General features: G+C 33.6%; 1 protein-coding gene and 1 non-coding gene across 2 annotated transcripts; one reads left to right on the forward strand and one right to left on the reverse strand.

Moving 5' to 3' along the window:
* The first annotated feature begins 6,424 nt into the window (after positions 1 to 6,424).
* TRNAD-GUC (transfer RNA aspartic acid (anticodon GUC)) lies at positions 6,425 to 6,496 on the forward strand. The gene has a single exon. It is a non-coding gene; the product is annotated as a tRNA-Asp (tRNA).
* A 742-nt stretch (positions 6,497 to 7,238) lies between these two features.
* Positions 7,239 to 8,782, reverse strand: LOC144547008 (allene oxide cyclase, chloroplastic-like). Its single transcript, XM_078295608.1, has 3 exons — positions 8,488 to 8,782; positions 8,276 to 8,397; positions 7,239 to 7,838 (listed from the first exon to the last, which is right to left on the reverse strand). Exons 1-3 carry the CDS (start codon positions 8,696 to 8,698, stop codon positions 7,437 to 7,439), a joined length of 735 nt encoding a protein of 244 aa, XP_078151734.1. The 5' UTR covers positions 8,699 to 8,782; the 3' UTR covers positions 7,239 to 7,436.
* Positions 8,783 to 17,548: the final 8,766 nt, after the last annotated feature.

Raw genomic sequence — 17,548 nt, forward strand, 5'->3', positions numbered from 1 at the left:
CCACTAGAGGGATCGGGAAGGTTCTAGAAATGGACGTTTTTTCGTTGCCTTTGAAATTCGAACGCGTGTTAGGTTTTGCATTTGTTGCTACTAAGAAAAACTATACAGGGTCGCAATTAAGGCCGAGACTTGGGAGCTAAGAAACTTAACTCTTTAATCTTGACAAAAAAAAAGAAAAAAATAGCATAGAGAAAAGTGTTGCGAAGAAAAAGTTAATTAATATCTGGAAACATTACAATTGTTACAAATTCACTGTACTTCTTAAATTTGGGTAAGGGGGGGTGTATGATGGGCATCAGACCAAATCCTGTTCGATGGGCTGTTGGAACCGTCGGATCTGCTTTAGGATTCATGTCTGCTTTAAAATCCGTACACACGAATCTTAAAGTAGATCCGACGGTTCCAATAGCTCATCGAACAAGATTTGGTCCGATGCCCATCGGAAACCCCCTCTCCCCTTAAATTTTTCAGTTTATATATCGTCCAGAGTGAAACACATATAATTAATAAAAATGAAACACATATAATTAAATTTTTACAATAACAACAACTAAACATTTAGTCATAAATAAGTCAAAGTAAACTAAAAATGAAACCTAACCGGAGTCATAAAGTTAAGGTAGATAATAATAATAATAATAATAATAATAATAATAATAATAATAATAATAATAGTAATGATGCCAATAATTAATGGAACAATAGTAACCTTAAACTAACAAAACATAATAATTGAATGAAAACACTTGTTTTATATTAATTCCTTCCCAACTAAAAATATTTTGTCGTATTCTTATCCGAGTGAGTCTATGGTACTATGCATATTACGGGTTGGTCCGTAATACGGCTCAATATTTGACTTTTCAAAATTCTAAAGGTCGATCCGAACCGTTCATCTTGTTCTCCATATTAATATGTGTTTGGAGACAAAATTTTACATTTTTTGAAAAAAATTTACTATTTTTTTAGATATTTAGGAAATCACTTGATCTGAAAATTCTGGACCATCCAAAAACAGTGATTTTCAATAAATCTAAAAAAATAGTAAAAAAAAATTTCAAAAAATGTAAAATTTGGTCTCCAAACACATATTAATATGAAGAACAAGATGAATAGTTCAGATCGACCGTTAGGATTTTGAAAAGTCGAATATTGAGTCATATTACGGGCCAAATCGTAATATGCATAGTACCACAGACTCACTCTTCTTATCCCTACAAATCAAGAATTGCAATAGATCTGTTTTTTTTTAAATAAAAAGAAATCATGACTAATTATCAAGTATTATGACAATCAAATAAGATGATTTAGGAATGTTTTTACAAAAAAAAAACTTACATTGACGTATCTAAAATAATTTAGTCTTCTATATGTAAAAAAATAATATAAAAAAGTACAGACTAAAAGAAAAAAAAAATTAATTAGAGAGCTAATATTCAATCCAAATTTTTTTCTTTAATCAAAGTTATCAGAACTCATGAGCATCTTCTTTTGTTTTGCGAGAGATCATCCCTTTTTTTTTTTTTGAAAGGCTTCTTCAAAATTTTTTTTACGCGTCCGTTACATTTTAGATGCAATTATTATATGTTTCTTAATTCTTCGTACTTCAAAATGTGAATGATTTATCATCTAGATGGTTTGATTTTGTGGCTCATAATTGCACAACTATTGATGTTGGAATTCCTCGTTATTATTTTTGTTTTCCTATTTAAACAAAATATGTGAACATGAACAATAATGGGAAAATTAGTACCATAAAAGTGAATAATAACAGTTAACAATAATTGCATGGAATACTTGTTTTATATTAATTTCTTTCCAATTAGAAGTATTTTGTCACCCTCTTATCTCTGCAAATCAAGAATTGCCACGGATTTGTATCATGACATGATATTTTAAAAAGGGAAACAAATGAAGACCAATCTTGAGTGTCTGACAGTCAAATAAGACGGTTTAAGAATGTTTTAAAAAACAATGGTAAGTAGTATGACGAGTATATGTTTGTATAGAATTAAAAAATAGACAATTTTTTTAATTAGAAGACTGATATTCAATTGAAAATTTTATCTTTTAATTAAAATTATTGACAGATCAGGACATCTACATGGTTAATATAATGAAGATTGGTTTGGAATATAGTAATAAATGTATTTCAGAACAGAGAATCAGTTTGTCAATTGTCAAATATAAAACATAGGACAGGAATTTCTTGATAGTAAATATTTTGGCAATCTTAACAATATAATTCTAAATATATATTGAGCAATTCTATTTAGAAAAAAAAATGTAGTTAGACTTATGGATTGGTTGTATATCAAATTTCATAAGTATCATTTGACATTTTATTGGATATTGATAAATATAAACTGTTACAAGTTTACTTTGCTTTGAACGTAAAAACTTGCATCATGTTTTATTGTTCTTTATGTGTATCATATTAATATAATATAAATCGCATTTTAAAGATGACATTATAAACTTATATATTATTTGTTACTATTGTAAAAATTATGATGTTAATATATTACCAATGGATCTCATTCTTAAAAATAACATAATTTAATACCTATTGAAAATAATTTAAGCTATGAATATGAGCCCAATAGGAGATTTTATCTTAAGAATTAAAGCCAGTTAGACTTTGGGCAATGGAAACGGACAAAAAAAATCAAATAAATTGAATAATATTTTCTTGGGCTTTTATTTGAATCTGGGCCATTTTTACCGATATAGTTAGATACTTAGATGGCATGGCAGTAAAATATGCAATATTCTTCGAGTTATTTCAGATGTAATTTAGAAAATGGAGCACCTAGCTATCCCTGTAGCATTTTTTCATTTCTTTCTTCAGTCATTAATTATTTGAGTAAGTGCAAACTATCTAAGAGAATCACTTACTATTTGAAGACCGTCTACTATTTTAAAGATTTTACAACTGACTCACGTAAGTATTCATATATAATACATCAAATATTCAATATAACATATCAGGTATTCATACCTAAGATATCAAGTATTTTAAAATAAAAAACTAGACACATCATTCATCCGTCTTTTACACGTTTTTAGATGATTTTTTTTATCTGTTCAATCTAACTAATATTTCTGACGATCTGTGAGTAATTTTGCAAATCTAAAACCACGAACGTCTTTTACATAATTTTCTCTTTCAAATGAGATTCATGATGGCATACTTTTGAGTTGTCTATTGCACAAGTATTCATACATCATCAAGCAAGTATTCATACCTCGTTGTGTAAATGTAAATAGTTCATGTATCAAGAGTATTACAAGCATATGTGCATACCTCGATTAATTTTACACTAGCAACTAAATAGTATTGAACATTACTTTATTGCTTTCTAATTCAATTTTATTTTTTTTAAATAAAAAATAGTTGCCACATGTTTCACTATCGAAACAAAAATAATTTATTAAATTTTACAGATCATGTAATTGAAATGTTACAAAAAAAAATATTTAAAAGAAACAAAACATACTTCGTTGAAGTATTCATACATATGCGTTGAAGTATTCATACATAAAATATCAAATATTCATTCATATACGTTTAAGTATTCATAACTAAGACATCAAGTATTCATTCATACACCTCTATTATTTTCAAATTTTGTTTTTTATGTCATTTCTTAGTACTTAGTATGCACTGGCCTAATTCACCATTAATGAAGCTTTGTTCTTTGCAAATAACTCGCTACTGCATGAGGAAGAGAAACATTAACACGAAAGGGATTAATTGCATCCACATAGAAAAAATTAGTTGAACTCAATCCATTTAGCATTCATTTTGAGACGGTCGATAGTGATGGATCTGACCCAGCAGAGGTGTGCTTAATTGAGATGGAGTATATCAACTATTCATTCATATACGTTGAAGTATTCATTCATACACATTGAAGTATTCATACCCAGTGGATGCGTGCTTGATTGGGATGGAGTGACGAATGATCTCTGGCGAAACGTCTGTTAGAGCGGGAGCAACAGACAGAGATAGAAAAGCGGATGCGGAGGTGGAGGTGGGAAAAGGAAGGAGCTTATCGTATTTAACATTTCGAAGTGAGAGAGGAAGGGAGCTTATCGATGGAAAAACAGAGGCGGAGATGGGAGGCAGGGGCGGAGATGGGAGAGGCAGAGATAGGGCGGAGGTAGAAGAGACGGAAGTGGAAAAGGGAGAGGGAGGTGGGAAAGGAAGAGAAGAAAGAAATAAAAGTTGTTAGAATTGATAAATATAGTTAGAAAAAAATTTAATTAGTTGAAAGAAAAACTGAGAGAATGTTAGATGGAAAAAGATATAATTACCCTTTAAAAAAAAATGTAATCTCAACCTTTTAAGTTATTGAAAGCTTCCCACCTTAAAAAAAAGTTTCTTAATCTATGAATTTCAAATTCCAGTTATTCATTCGATAAATATGTTATAGTTATTTCTTGTTGTGATTAACTTTGTTACATATCAAGACCTTTAAAAAAATATTTGACCTTAAAAAAAATATCGTTGCATACAAAAAAATTTGGACGAAATTCTGACAAATTATCCTCAATAAAACTCGTTAAGATTCTTTGATTTAGAGGAGCGATCGAGAGAGAAACATTATCTCTAACATCATGATTCAAAAGACAATAAAAGGCGCCGATAGTAATATGAGAAAGAAGAGGTAGCAGAGTTGGTTAGAAAAAAACGTTCCATAACTGTTAATTTCAAAAATTAAGAGTTTGATTTCTCCTCACAACTCCGTAACCTCTGCAAAAGTTTAAAAGGAAAAAAGAAATAAAGGATAATCCAAAAATTTGGACTTGGCGTGAGGCTTGGATACTCTCTCATTTCCATTTTATCAGCTAAAAAGTTTTGGAGATAAATAAAAAGAAGAAAATGAGAGAATCTTCGAGCAGGATCCAGAAATTGGCTTAAACAAGACATGCTTTTGGAGGGGACGCGATATACCCGTGAAAAGAAATTCGCATCCGAAAGGATATAAGATTTTTTTTATAAATCATAATTAATTAAATTAATTTTAGTAAAGCAGCATGATTATTTTTTTTTACAGAAACCATAAGAACCGAATCCCCAATTCGATCTCCATATTTTGTTTTTTTTTTTTTTGCTCGAATTGGGGATTCGATCTTTACTCAATTTCTATTTTTTCATGCGGCCAACTGTGTAGAAATCTTTTTTTTGGGACCGAATTGGAGATTTTTTTTTAACTGTGATTTAGGTTTTTGTAGTGTAATTAGTAATTGTAGAATTTTTTTTAGTTTGCATGTAGAGTAATACAACAAATTTGACCTCTGCTGGTAAATCAGCAAGTCTGGACTGATACAGAGATCAAACTGCAAAAGTGACTTGCATGTAGAGCATTCAAAAATACATAGAATTGACACAAATTTCAATTTATTTGGATTTTTCTACAGTTATAAATTTTCAAAGTTCATTTTTTGAAAAAACTTTAAACAGCCATAACTTTGGATAGAAAAGTCGGATTTGCGCGTATGACCACTTTTCGGAAAGGGGGGGGGGGCAGAGATGAGACAGATCCAAATTTTGTTCCATTCGAAGTATCATAATTGCAAAAAATATCGTTTAGTGTCTCAAAAATTTAGTTTAAGTTTTCTACTAACGATAGTATTATCCGACACGGATGCACAGGACCAGGACAGCTCCTCGATGGATTTAGACGAGGACCCTGGTCTTGGTTTAGAAGGGTTGGACCTAGCTGATTATTTGAGTGACAGAGCCATTATTGATGCTATTGATTGTGCTGTTGGCCTTCTGCCAAGTATTTCATCTTCATCAGCTAGTGCCTCCTCTTCTAATGATATAACCATTTATGATTCCATTTAGTATTACTATTTCATGTTATGCTAGTATGCTTTTGTTGTTAGTTAGTTTTTTTAAAACTTTTTTGGTTATTAGGTGTCGATGGATTGTATGCTAACGTTTTATTTTGGACATGTTGTATAAATTTTTTGTTTCGTAATGAAACCGGTGGTAAAATACCACTTTTGTCAAAAAAAAAATATATAAAAAAAAATTAAAAACTTAAAAATTTAATTAAATTTTAATATACAATTTTTTTAAAATGATAGGGTCGCTTACCACCCTGACATTTTCAAAACGCAGCTAAGACGTCTAATTCAATCATAAACCGTTTAAAGTGCACCCGATTGGATTAAAAAAAAAATAGACAGTTACACAAAAGCTCTTATATAGCCAGAATTAGAGGCTCGCTTCTTCCTCTTAAAGAAAGGACAAGCGAAGAGTAATTCAATTGTGACACTGGAATTGGAATTTAGGGAGTGAGTTGCAACTAGTTCATGGGGAATGGAGCCTGAAATTTATGCGATCTGATCGAGTCGTCGGAACTTTAATATATTAGATATAAAAAAATATTTGTTAGATTACAACAAAGTCGTTGTAGTATAGTGGTGAGTATTCCCGCCTGTCACGCGGGTGACCCGGGTTCGATCCCCGGCAACGGCGAATGATAATTTTTTGTTTCCATGCCAAATATTCAAGGTTTCTAAAATAAACAGCATTTTGAGAGCCGGGTTCGATACCCGGCACTCCAGCGCTTTTTATATGGTCTATTTTTCTTTTTTTAAGTACTGACTGCTGAGGCAATTCAAAACAGTTTAAAACCATCCAGAGAACTTATAAGAGAAAATCGTCAGCTATTTGGAAGGGAGGATCGGTTTGATACATTCAGACAAAATTTTGATTAAAAAAATAATGAAAATTCCCCACAAAAATTCAAAACTATTTCTATAAAATGAGTTCAAGAATTCGTAATTTTGTATCACCTAATAAGGTAACAAAATATTTCTGTTTGGATATGGACTCTCCAATCAGAATCCGCACGACTATTAAAACAGTCCCGTGCGTTCCACCTCGAGCTGGATATGCCCGGGTTCACCAGCCTTTGTACCGCGTGCTAACCTTGTAAATTTTCAACTAGTGTGAACTTTATATGTAACTTCTAATTTATATATAATTCCCAGTTTCACATCTGTAAAGGATGACCTGACTCAACAGAGTTAGTGACATGTCCCTAACAAAAAAAAAATTATAATTATGCGATTGTGAGCAGTCTTATTATAATATGCTGCAATTTATTCCAATTCTATCAAAGAGTATACAGTGCAATTGCTTGTGACGACAAGATGGACGGAGTTGCATTTTTTTTTTTATCCCGAATGGACACCACAACAATAGATTGCTAAGATTTAAATAATTCAATTTGTAACTTAGTTTATTGAATAATGTCATACTTAATTGAAAGAAAAACACACTGAGTCATAATGTGTAGGTAAGTAATCCTACAACCTCTACAAAGCAACCTCCACACTAAATTATACCACACTATCAAAAAGCAGATTCATTTTATTAATATCCAACAAACCACTAAACTCTATTAGCTATACTAATCTGTATAATTTTTTAAAGCAGCATGGGGCTCTGCTGCCTTGGCAGCCGGTGTGGGCTCCACCTCAGGTGATGGTATGACCGGCGTACCCAAAAGCTCTTGAGGCAAATCAGGTATCCCTTTCAAATAAAAGGTGTAGAATATCTTGAAAGGGAACACTATCTGGTGCAACTTGACCTGGCCAGTTACGCCTTCAAAAATGCCGGACCCACCAGTAACAGCTAGGTATGTGTCTTCATAGGTCAGGTACGGTCCTTGTACCGATATGTGGCCATACTCGCCAAAGTAGAAGCTGAAGATAGCCTCGTACCTGTCTCCGTTTTTCTCTGGTACATGCTGTATTAGTATGCAGATGCCGGCAGTTATGCCTAGCCTCTTCTCCAAGTTGCCATGATATACCTTAAATTAAATTTTACATGAATTTGAGCAATTTTATATATTCTAAATTTTATTTTATTTTATTTTATTTTGTAAGATTTTACTACAAAAATAAAATCTAGTGTATGTATTTCAGAAAGGGGCAGATTGCAATCTTTGGCCCAAACTTTATAAATAAAACATTTCTGGGGTATATAGATGCTGTGACGAAAATTAAGTTCTGCTAGCATTTATTCATGTCCCAATAAAGTACCTTTAGGACAATTATAAACAATAATTCATGATGCATAATGTACCTTTTAAATGTTTAATCGAAGCTTTACAAATGGTAGGCCATGCAATGATATTATATAATAGGGTTAATTTCTAAGGGTACATGAGAAATTAACCCTATACTATTTGAACCATCATGAAAAAAAAACATTAACCCTATACTGATTGAAAGTTTGAAACCTCACTTTATTACTGAAAGGGACAAGATCGCCTAATGAATTAATCTCCTTCTGGCTAAGGCGCAGGTAAGCGGGGCTGCCGCGATCCCTCTCATTAAGCTCATACACATGCATCTCTTGTACCTTACCTATATCATTCAAGTTATTAATTAATTAATCAATTACTCAATTCTTATGTGTTTTAATTAGTTCGATTATGAACAGTTAAATTTGTTTACCTGGTCTGGTAGCAGATGCAGCATGGTTGTTGGAGGTGGAAGAAGAGACAGAAGCCTTGATGTTTGAATTGATAGCTTTGAGATTCGTGCTCCTCTTGCAGGGTATTGTGGGGATTTTGCATTGAGAAAAGGTTTGGTAGGAAGCTAGTGGTTTAGTTTGAGAGAAGGCAGAGGGTTTGAGAGAGAGAGAAGGGGTTTTAAGGGAAGCCATACAGATATCAGAGATGAGAGAAATTTGATAGACTGAAAATTGGAGAGGTGGTGGATTTATGGAAGAAGAGGTGAAGCGTAAAGTGAAGTGGGAAATGATGATAAAATATAGGAAATGGAGCTGGAAGTGGAATATAAAGAGAACTTGTTTTTCTGTGTCTTTAATCTATGTAGCCGTATGAATAATCCTCAAAGAATTGTCGTGTTAACGATTATTATAAAAATTGTTTAGGGCATATGAAATTTATATGAATTCACAGTCTTGGCGGATTCAGATTACAACAATAGGGTATAAAAGATATAGCCAAATTTCGGGTTACAAGTTTTGTACATTTTGAAATCCAATTATGTTCTAGTACCATTGACTAAATTGTTATGAATTGTTATGTATATGTATCGTATAAAATCAAATAATAATAATTTACCTGAGCTTGTATTTATTATATGTTCGGTGAATAGTCACAGACAATTTGAAATATAAAAATATCAAGTTTGATTTATAGCAATTCAGAGTTACTAAATAATAAGTAATTGGTAACGTAAACTTGATGCATGAAATCTCTTTCTCTTGTCACATTAGTTGATAAAAGTGCTAAATATTGTTCTGTTGCGATTACAAAGACGGATGAGATTCGAAAATTACATTGAAAAGTTTAGTCACTATTATTACCAACTATTCATAATTCGAATAGATCAAGCAATATATAAATGTGTCTTCATCTATAATGATAACTGAATGCCACGCAAGAAACTACACCGCACTGCCACATGAGTTCTTGCATATTCCTCAACACGAGGAAAATATGGTCGGCGGGTTGGACCGGATGAGTGGGCAATGAATGGAGAGCATCAAAGATTATTCGTTTAATTTAGATCTGACATTATTTGAACCGTTCAATCAAGTATAGACTGTTTCGATCTGGCTACTATTATCCAAGACAATTCCGTCCAACTGGAGAGGATCTAAACCGAGTTGAGGGGGATTAATTTGACATGTGTTTGTGCCCGCCCGTCTCTCTCTCTCTCTTTTTTTTCTTTTTTTTTTCAGAATACAGTACTACACGGGTCTGGCCGGCGGAGCATTAAAATTTTCGTACAAAGTTTGGGTTTTAGTCAGAGACTCATTAAACAGGTTCATTTGGCGTCCTATTTTCCAGCTGGATCATCTATTTGGATGCCTTGTTAAATGGAACAAAGCTAAGATATGATGTGCTTATCAAAATTTTTTTTTTTTTTTTGCTATTAGTTGTTTATGTATTTATTTTTCATAGTTTGATATTGTACTAAATGAATTCAAAACTTCTAAATCTTTTATGTACATGTATCGCTCATAAAAATGGTTCATAACTTCAAAAATTATCAAATTAGATTAAAATGACAAATTCAAATCGTTAGAATCCATATACTTCATAAGTGATACATGTATATAATTTATTTTTTTTAATTTCAAATTTATTTAATACAAAGTCAAACGGTAACAAAAATGAATACATAAAACAACTTATAAAACAACTTATATTTTTTTTATCGCTTGACTTTGTATTAAATAAATTTGAAACTTAAAAAAAAATATGTGCATTCATCACTCATGCAATATGTGGATTTCAATGATTTATATTCCTCGTTTTAAGCTAATTCAATAGATTTTTAAAATTGTGGTCACCAACTTTTTTAATGAGCACATCACATGCTTTGCCCTATTAAATGCATATATTTAATATATTTTTTTTTAATAACAACAACAACATGTCATGATTCATTTTGGGATATGTCAATAATTTGTGGACCTTGTGAATTGCTTGGATAAAATATTGGGGAAAAAATGGAATTGGTGAAGAGCATCAATTTCTTGTTGCATGGCTTCTTGCCAATGTGGTTTGGTTTGAGCTTGGGAATAGGTGATAGGATCGGCTTCAATTGTAACGGTGAAAGCAGCATGGTTAGGAAAAGTTCGGGATTTTCGAGTGTTGTCACGAGTCCTTGTTATCATTGGATGAGTGGAGATAGGAGAAGGATTTGGGTCAGGATCAGCTTCTGGAGTGGCTTGAATAGAAGGCGCAAGAGGGGATAAATTGTCAGGAATTTGAACATTGGAGCTGAAGGAGTAGGCTGTGGTGCAGCTGAAATAAGCTGAGAAGAGACATCTTCTTTCTGGGCCGGTGCAGCAGAGAGAGTAGAAATGAGGCCGAATCACCTGGCTGCTCCAGTGGGTGTTTGAGAAAAAGGAAAAATTGTTTCAACAAATTGGACATTTCTTGAGATGTACACCATGTTTGTTGGGAGATGAAGGCAACGATAGCCTTTTTGGGTTGAGGCGTAACTAAGAAAGACACAAAGGTAAGGTTCGAAGTTGTAATTTATGTTGGTTGTAGAGTCTTGTATGGGGAAAACACAAGCATCCCAAAACTCGGAGCAAGGAGTAATCAGGATCTTTTTTGAAGAGGGTGGTGAAGGGAATTTGGTTGGTATGGGAAGAAAGTCGATTGATGAGATAAGCCGTGCTTGAAACAATTTCATCCCAATATTCAAGAGGTATCAATGCATGAGACATAGAGGCAAGAGATAATTCGATGAGATGACGATGTTTTCGCTCGGCAACACCATTTTGCTTGGGAGTATAGGGGCACGAAGTTTGGTGAATGAGATGTGGGAATTGCTTGAGAATTGGTTTAAACTCCATTCCACCATCGGACCGCAAGATCTTGATTTGTGAGCCTAAGAGATTCTCAATTTGAGCCTTAAAACAAGCAAAAATGTGAGGCACATCACTTTTATTTTTTATAAAGTAAACCAAAGTGAATCGGAAAAAATCATCAATAAAGCTCACATAATACCAAAATCCGTTTATTGAAGTAATAGGGGATGGACCCCAAACATCGGCATACACAATTTCTAAAGGAGAAAAAGTAGTAGAAATAGAATGAGAAAATGGTAATTTATGAGATTTTGCCATAAAGCAAAAATTATATGGAGACAATTTATTGGAACTACAAGGTAATTTTTGTAAATTGAGTAAATGCAAGGTAGTGGAGGTAGAAGGATGTCCAAATCTCGCATGCCATAAATCGGCCGATGCACGAATCCCTAAGAAAGCTTTAGGAGGAGAAGGAGAATGCTTCAAAGTGAGCAAGAAAAGTCCATTAAGGAATTTCACTTGGATAATGGTGGTCTTCGCGTGGAGGTCCTTGAAAACACAGCAAGATGTGAATTCAATAAGCAAATTAGGATTATCATGCATCAATTGAGAGAGACTAATGATATTTTTAGAAAATTTAGGCACATGAAGAATGTTGTGGAGGTTAATTGGATATTTAGAAATTGTGAAAGAAGAAAAACCAATGTTTGAGATTAAGAGACTTTCTCCGTTACCAATTTGGAGACTATCGGTACCCTCATAAGCATAGAATGAGGAGAGATTGTTAATGTCACTCGTGACATGATTAGTAGCTCTCGAGTCTAGGTTCTATTCAGCACCTTTAGAATTTTCTTCATAAACTTCAGTAGGCTGAGTCAGATAAGCATGAAATGTAGAGGGCTGCTGTTGAGTTGAGGAACCAGGATAGTCTTTGTCTTCAGAAAAATGGCGGTAGCATATTTTGGCAGAGTGGCCGAATTTAAAGCAAATTTGGCACTGGTGTTTGGGAGGCCTGGGTCCATAGTTAGCAGGCCTTTGGGCCACTGGTGTAAGGAACATGAGAGGTAAAAGTGGAGCGGGGCTGTTGTGGAGCGTAACTGGGAGTAAAGTGGGGCTTGTTCTGGGTCGGGTAATTGGGTCTAGGGTTGTAGCGGGTAGGATAGGTAGCAGATGCACTGGACCTTGGTGCCGATCCGGAAAAACCAGATCTAGTAGCGAAAGCTGCTGGAGACTCCAAAGAGGGAAGAGGGGGAGTCACCACCTGGCCTTGAAGCAGAGATTCGTGAGAGAGCAATAGACCATGGACGTCGGAGAATGTCAGGGGAGAGTGCCGACTGGCAGTAGTAACGGCAATAACAAACGGATTGTACTCGGCCCCAAGCCCGTTGAACACTGAAGACACCAAATCGTCGTCTGTTAGAGGTGCTCTGATGAACGCCAATTTGTCAGAAATCTGACGCATTCGCTGCAAGTACTTGGATCAGGAAAGTGCGCCTTTGGTTGTAGACTGCAGCTAGCGGCGAAGATCTGTCAGCCGAGCTCGGGAGGTGGTAGTGAAGATCTGAGTCAAGCTCATCGAAAGCTCAACCATTGTAGCGCAAGAGATGACTTGAACTTGAATTGGCTCTATCAGGGATCATGATCTGATCCAAGGAAGAAGTAACTGGTCTTGGCGATCTGAGATATCACTGGTCCTTGCTTGATCTGTACGAGTACCGACTGTACTAGTGGCAATAGGCTCGATGTACTTCTTGAGGTTGTATCCATGGATAACTGGCAGGATTTGAGACTTCCAGGTAAGAAAATTCGTGTGTGATAATTGGTAGCAATCGGGAGGTTCAAGGTAATAATCGATTCAATTGGATTGATTTGAGATGGATTAGTAGCAGTTGCCATTACGGCTCTGATACCATAAAAAGATAGAGAGTCGAGACAGAAGATAGAAATAGAATTTTTTGTATTATTTCTTTTGTACATTTACATTGCTGTTCCTTGCATGTATTTATAGACTTTGATCAAAAGGTTCTAGACCTATTATGTTACAACTGATATCTCAACTAATTCAGTTACAATGCTATACTTCAACTGCCTATTACACTTCTAACTAGAATTCGGTTCTGTGTTGACTTTGACTGGTGTATCTTCTATTAGGGGATGATATAAATTACTTTACTTCTATTCCAAAAGAAATGATAAATTAGTATAGTGATATATAATTGATTTTTTTGCTTAATGTCTCTATAGATAATGATTGAATATAAATGTGTTAGAATTAATGAAAGTATCTAATATGCATGTAGTTTGCTTTAAATTAATTATTATAATTTTTGTTTGAGGAAAAGTGCATGTGTTCTTTCAAAATTGATCCAAAAATTAATTGGACCGGTATTAGATAATATTTGAAGTGTAACTGTTAACTGTGGCTGTTAAATTGCTTGAATTGACATCAGAATCAATTGAAAACATCGATCTATTATGCATGCAAATTAAAGTATTGTAAATGCGTTTACTGCAGTTATATGATGAAAAAAAGTCGATGTATTCTTTCAAATTTGTTCTAATATCGATTTGTGCATGCTTTATATATTATTTGATTCACAATTATCCAAACTAAAAAGAATCTAATAAACACTTTGCTTTAAATATTTTACTATAACTTTTGTTTGCGTAAATTGATGTATTATTTCGAACGTTATTTAAGTTTATGTAAGTATTAGATATATAATATTTGAAGTATAATTATCGACTTGATGGTTTAATCATTTGAAATTGCTACAGAATTATTGAAAACATCTATTATGCATGCAAAATGCCGATTTTTTTTAATATATCATAATAAAATAAATAAATCAAAACAATTCCGTTTTAGAAGAATTTCATCTTTATCCAAACCGCAGATTGGCTCTGCGGTCCTATTTTGGTAAAACCGCAGAGTCAATCTGCGGACCCATCCAGGGAGCCGCAGAGGCACTCGACGGCGCAGGGGACTGCACAGCTAACCTGCGGCCCCTGAGATATATAAGGGGGGCCGTTGGTGCTGTTGTCATTTGTCTCATTTGAAGCATTTCGAACCCTTTCAGCTCATATAAGTTTTATCCTTCTCTTCTTTTTAAAATTTTTAATTTAGTTTAGTAATTAGGTATAGATTTAGGATTTAGGATTAGGACTTAGGTAATTTAATTTGGGATTAGGTAATTTAATTTAGGATTAGAATTAAAATTAACTGGAATATGACCATAATTAATTGTGTATGTTCTAATTTGACCAAAAATTGTTTTACTAAAATTAATATTTAAACAAATGCCGTTTTACCAAAAATTATTAGAACAAAATTGATTGACCAAAAAATATTTGACCAAAAAATATTTGACCAAAACTAATTGTTTGACCAAAATTATTTTGTACTAATATTAATAGCAACAAATTAACAAATACATAATGGCATCTTATAGAGATATACCGTCTTTCAGTACGGATGTACCATCTTCTAGTAGAGATATAGCCACTCCGTATGAGATGTTCCAGTACATCGAGGACGCTAAGGCTAATGTTCTGAGAATCCAGAGTCGCACTGATAGGGTCAGCGACTTTCTGTGGTTTCCAAATGAGGAGCACAGGATTTTAGAGACTACTACTGGGGTAAGTTTTAAATTGATAATATTTATTAAAAAAAATAATATCATTTTTTACTATGAAAATTGATTGAATATGTTGAATATTTAAATGCAGGATTTGGATGCTTCTAGAAGTCGTCACAACTGCATGTGGCTCCCCCACCAAACAGAGTACGGAGGGACACTACGTGCGGTGGGGCTGTACCAGTTATCATAGATAACCGAGGAGATAATTAACAAGAGATTGTGTTCCGGTATGATTGAGAGATGGCATCTCGAAACACACACTTTTTATCTGCCCCATGCCGAGATGATAGTCACCCTACAGGACATCAGCTATCAGTGGAGTATGACTATTATTGGGCAGCCTGTTACCGGCATTGAGTTCGGAGACTTCAGGCATTTATGCATTGAGTTGCTGGGGTACGACCATGCCGAGCACCAGACGTCTGATGCCTCTATAGGTTATCCACCAGGACTAACCAGAGAGTGGATATTTCTTTTGTCAGAAATACTGAATCTACGGTATTCGTAAAAAACACTATTCATGGGAGGTAAAACACTATTCACAATCCGCAGATAAACTAACTCACAACAATGTGCAAAAATAGAAATACTGCGATCTTTGCAAAAATACTATTCACGGATCCCACAAAAATACTATTCAACAACTCACAAGATTATACGTAGATTACGTATAACTTTCTTTTCTAACTGAAACAATATTTAGGAGACAAAACACGAAAGAGAGAAAAATTGACTTTCAGATTGATCAGTCAGATTATCAAATTGGGAATGGGATGATTTTCTCTCACCCCACATGGCTATTTATAGCCATATAGATCGGTTTGGAAAAGACCATTTTGCCCCCTCTAAAGTATGTTTCAAGGTATTTACAAAAATGCCCTTGTGCCCATAATTCAATTGATTAATTTGGGCTTTGACTTTGGGCTTTTGTATTAAATTCTAAATTTAAATTAGGCCCAAATTCAAATGGATTTCAAGCCCAAAATATAAATTCATAATTGATATTTATAATCTATATAATTGTCCTGAACAATTATATTTCTTGCGACTGTTGTTTCAGTAAATTTTATACGTGTCGTGCACGCTTATAAATTCACCATGTTTAAGCTTGTCATTTATATGACATTTATATTAATTATATCATGTATAATTAATTATAAACTTTCTTATTATTAATCTTAAACAATTTATAATTAACCATAAGATTCTTTGATTACTTCTTATACGGTGTGACCCGATAGGATCTGTGTTATGTTGGTAAACAAAATTAAAATTGTTTTAACTTCTACAAATCATGATTTAGTAAACTATTTACTAAACTATTTACTCTTGTTAATTCTTTCGTCTCATAGCTATCATATCAGTTTCAAGATAGGTATGTGTCATCCTTGCAAACTTAATCTTTTTTTTATCTTGAGCAGATTATCAAATATGATTACTCTTGTAATCAGACCGCATGCAGATAATCTTACTCTATCAAGGGGCCCAGTGATACTATTACTCGTATAGTGATACGAGGGACAATAATATTTTTGGTGAACATCTCTTCCTCTGCATAAGTCATGTATACTGAAATGCCACCATTATAGCTACCTTTTACGGACAACGTTAGACAACACTCACGAATATACATTTCTTATGTAGGAAAGACGAATACCTCATACTTTAGAACTTAACATTGAATGAAAACATCAATGACATGAACACAATTCAATTTAACGTTTCATTCGAGGTATGTCAAATACCATGTTCTGTAACATGTATCTATGTGATTAAAATGACATCTCTTTGTCTATGGTTTGTAAAACTTAATCATCTTTTAATCCACATACTAACCTTTTAGCAGTTAATTATTGTTCCTGCTAATTACCTCAGTTAGAGGCTATTAAGAGTATATCATCTATATTATGAAGTTTTACAATTCCAGTCATTAACTGATTCATAAATGCAATAATACTCAAGGAACAAAATGACATTTTATTAATCATCCAATTCATGAACAAAATATACATTGCCGACCCTGACCCAGGGCACCCAGGGCAACGGCCCTGATCCCAAATTTCTAAAGGGCCCCAAAACATGAGTATGAGTACATGTATATGTATTAATATTCCTTGATTGGTACGATTGTATTTAATTTACTTATTCACTCTCTTGTTCAAAAAACTAGAAAGATATATTAATATTCCTTTCACGGACAGCCGATAGGAGAAAACAATATTCCTAATTTTTTCGTTTCTTTGCTAAAAGGAAAGGTTTTAATCATTCTTTTTTTTCATTTTTCATTTTACCATTTGTTCAAAGTTTCTTCATTTTGAAAACCTACCAATTTTTCAACAGTGACAGCCAATAGGGCTCAAAAAATTAAAAATCTAGAAAATTGAAAATCTAGTTTCGTCATTTCTTCTCTGTACATCAATAAACAAGTAAATGACGGAGAAAAAAAAATTAAGAAATCTCGTTCTTCTCACAAGCAATGGCAGCGATACAGCTCGGCACGGCAGCGATTAAACTGGGTGAGGCAAGGCGGCGGACTGCGACCTCTGAATTGGACTGCTCTGCCTCATTACCTAGG

Source organism: Carex rostrata, chromosome 30 (genome assembly GCF_964058835.1).
Source record: "Carex rostrata chromosome 30, lpCarRost1.2, whole genome shotgun sequence".
Taxonomy (NCBI): Eukaryota; Viridiplantae; Streptophyta; class Magnoliopsida; order Poales; family Cyperaceae; genus Carex; species Carex rostrata.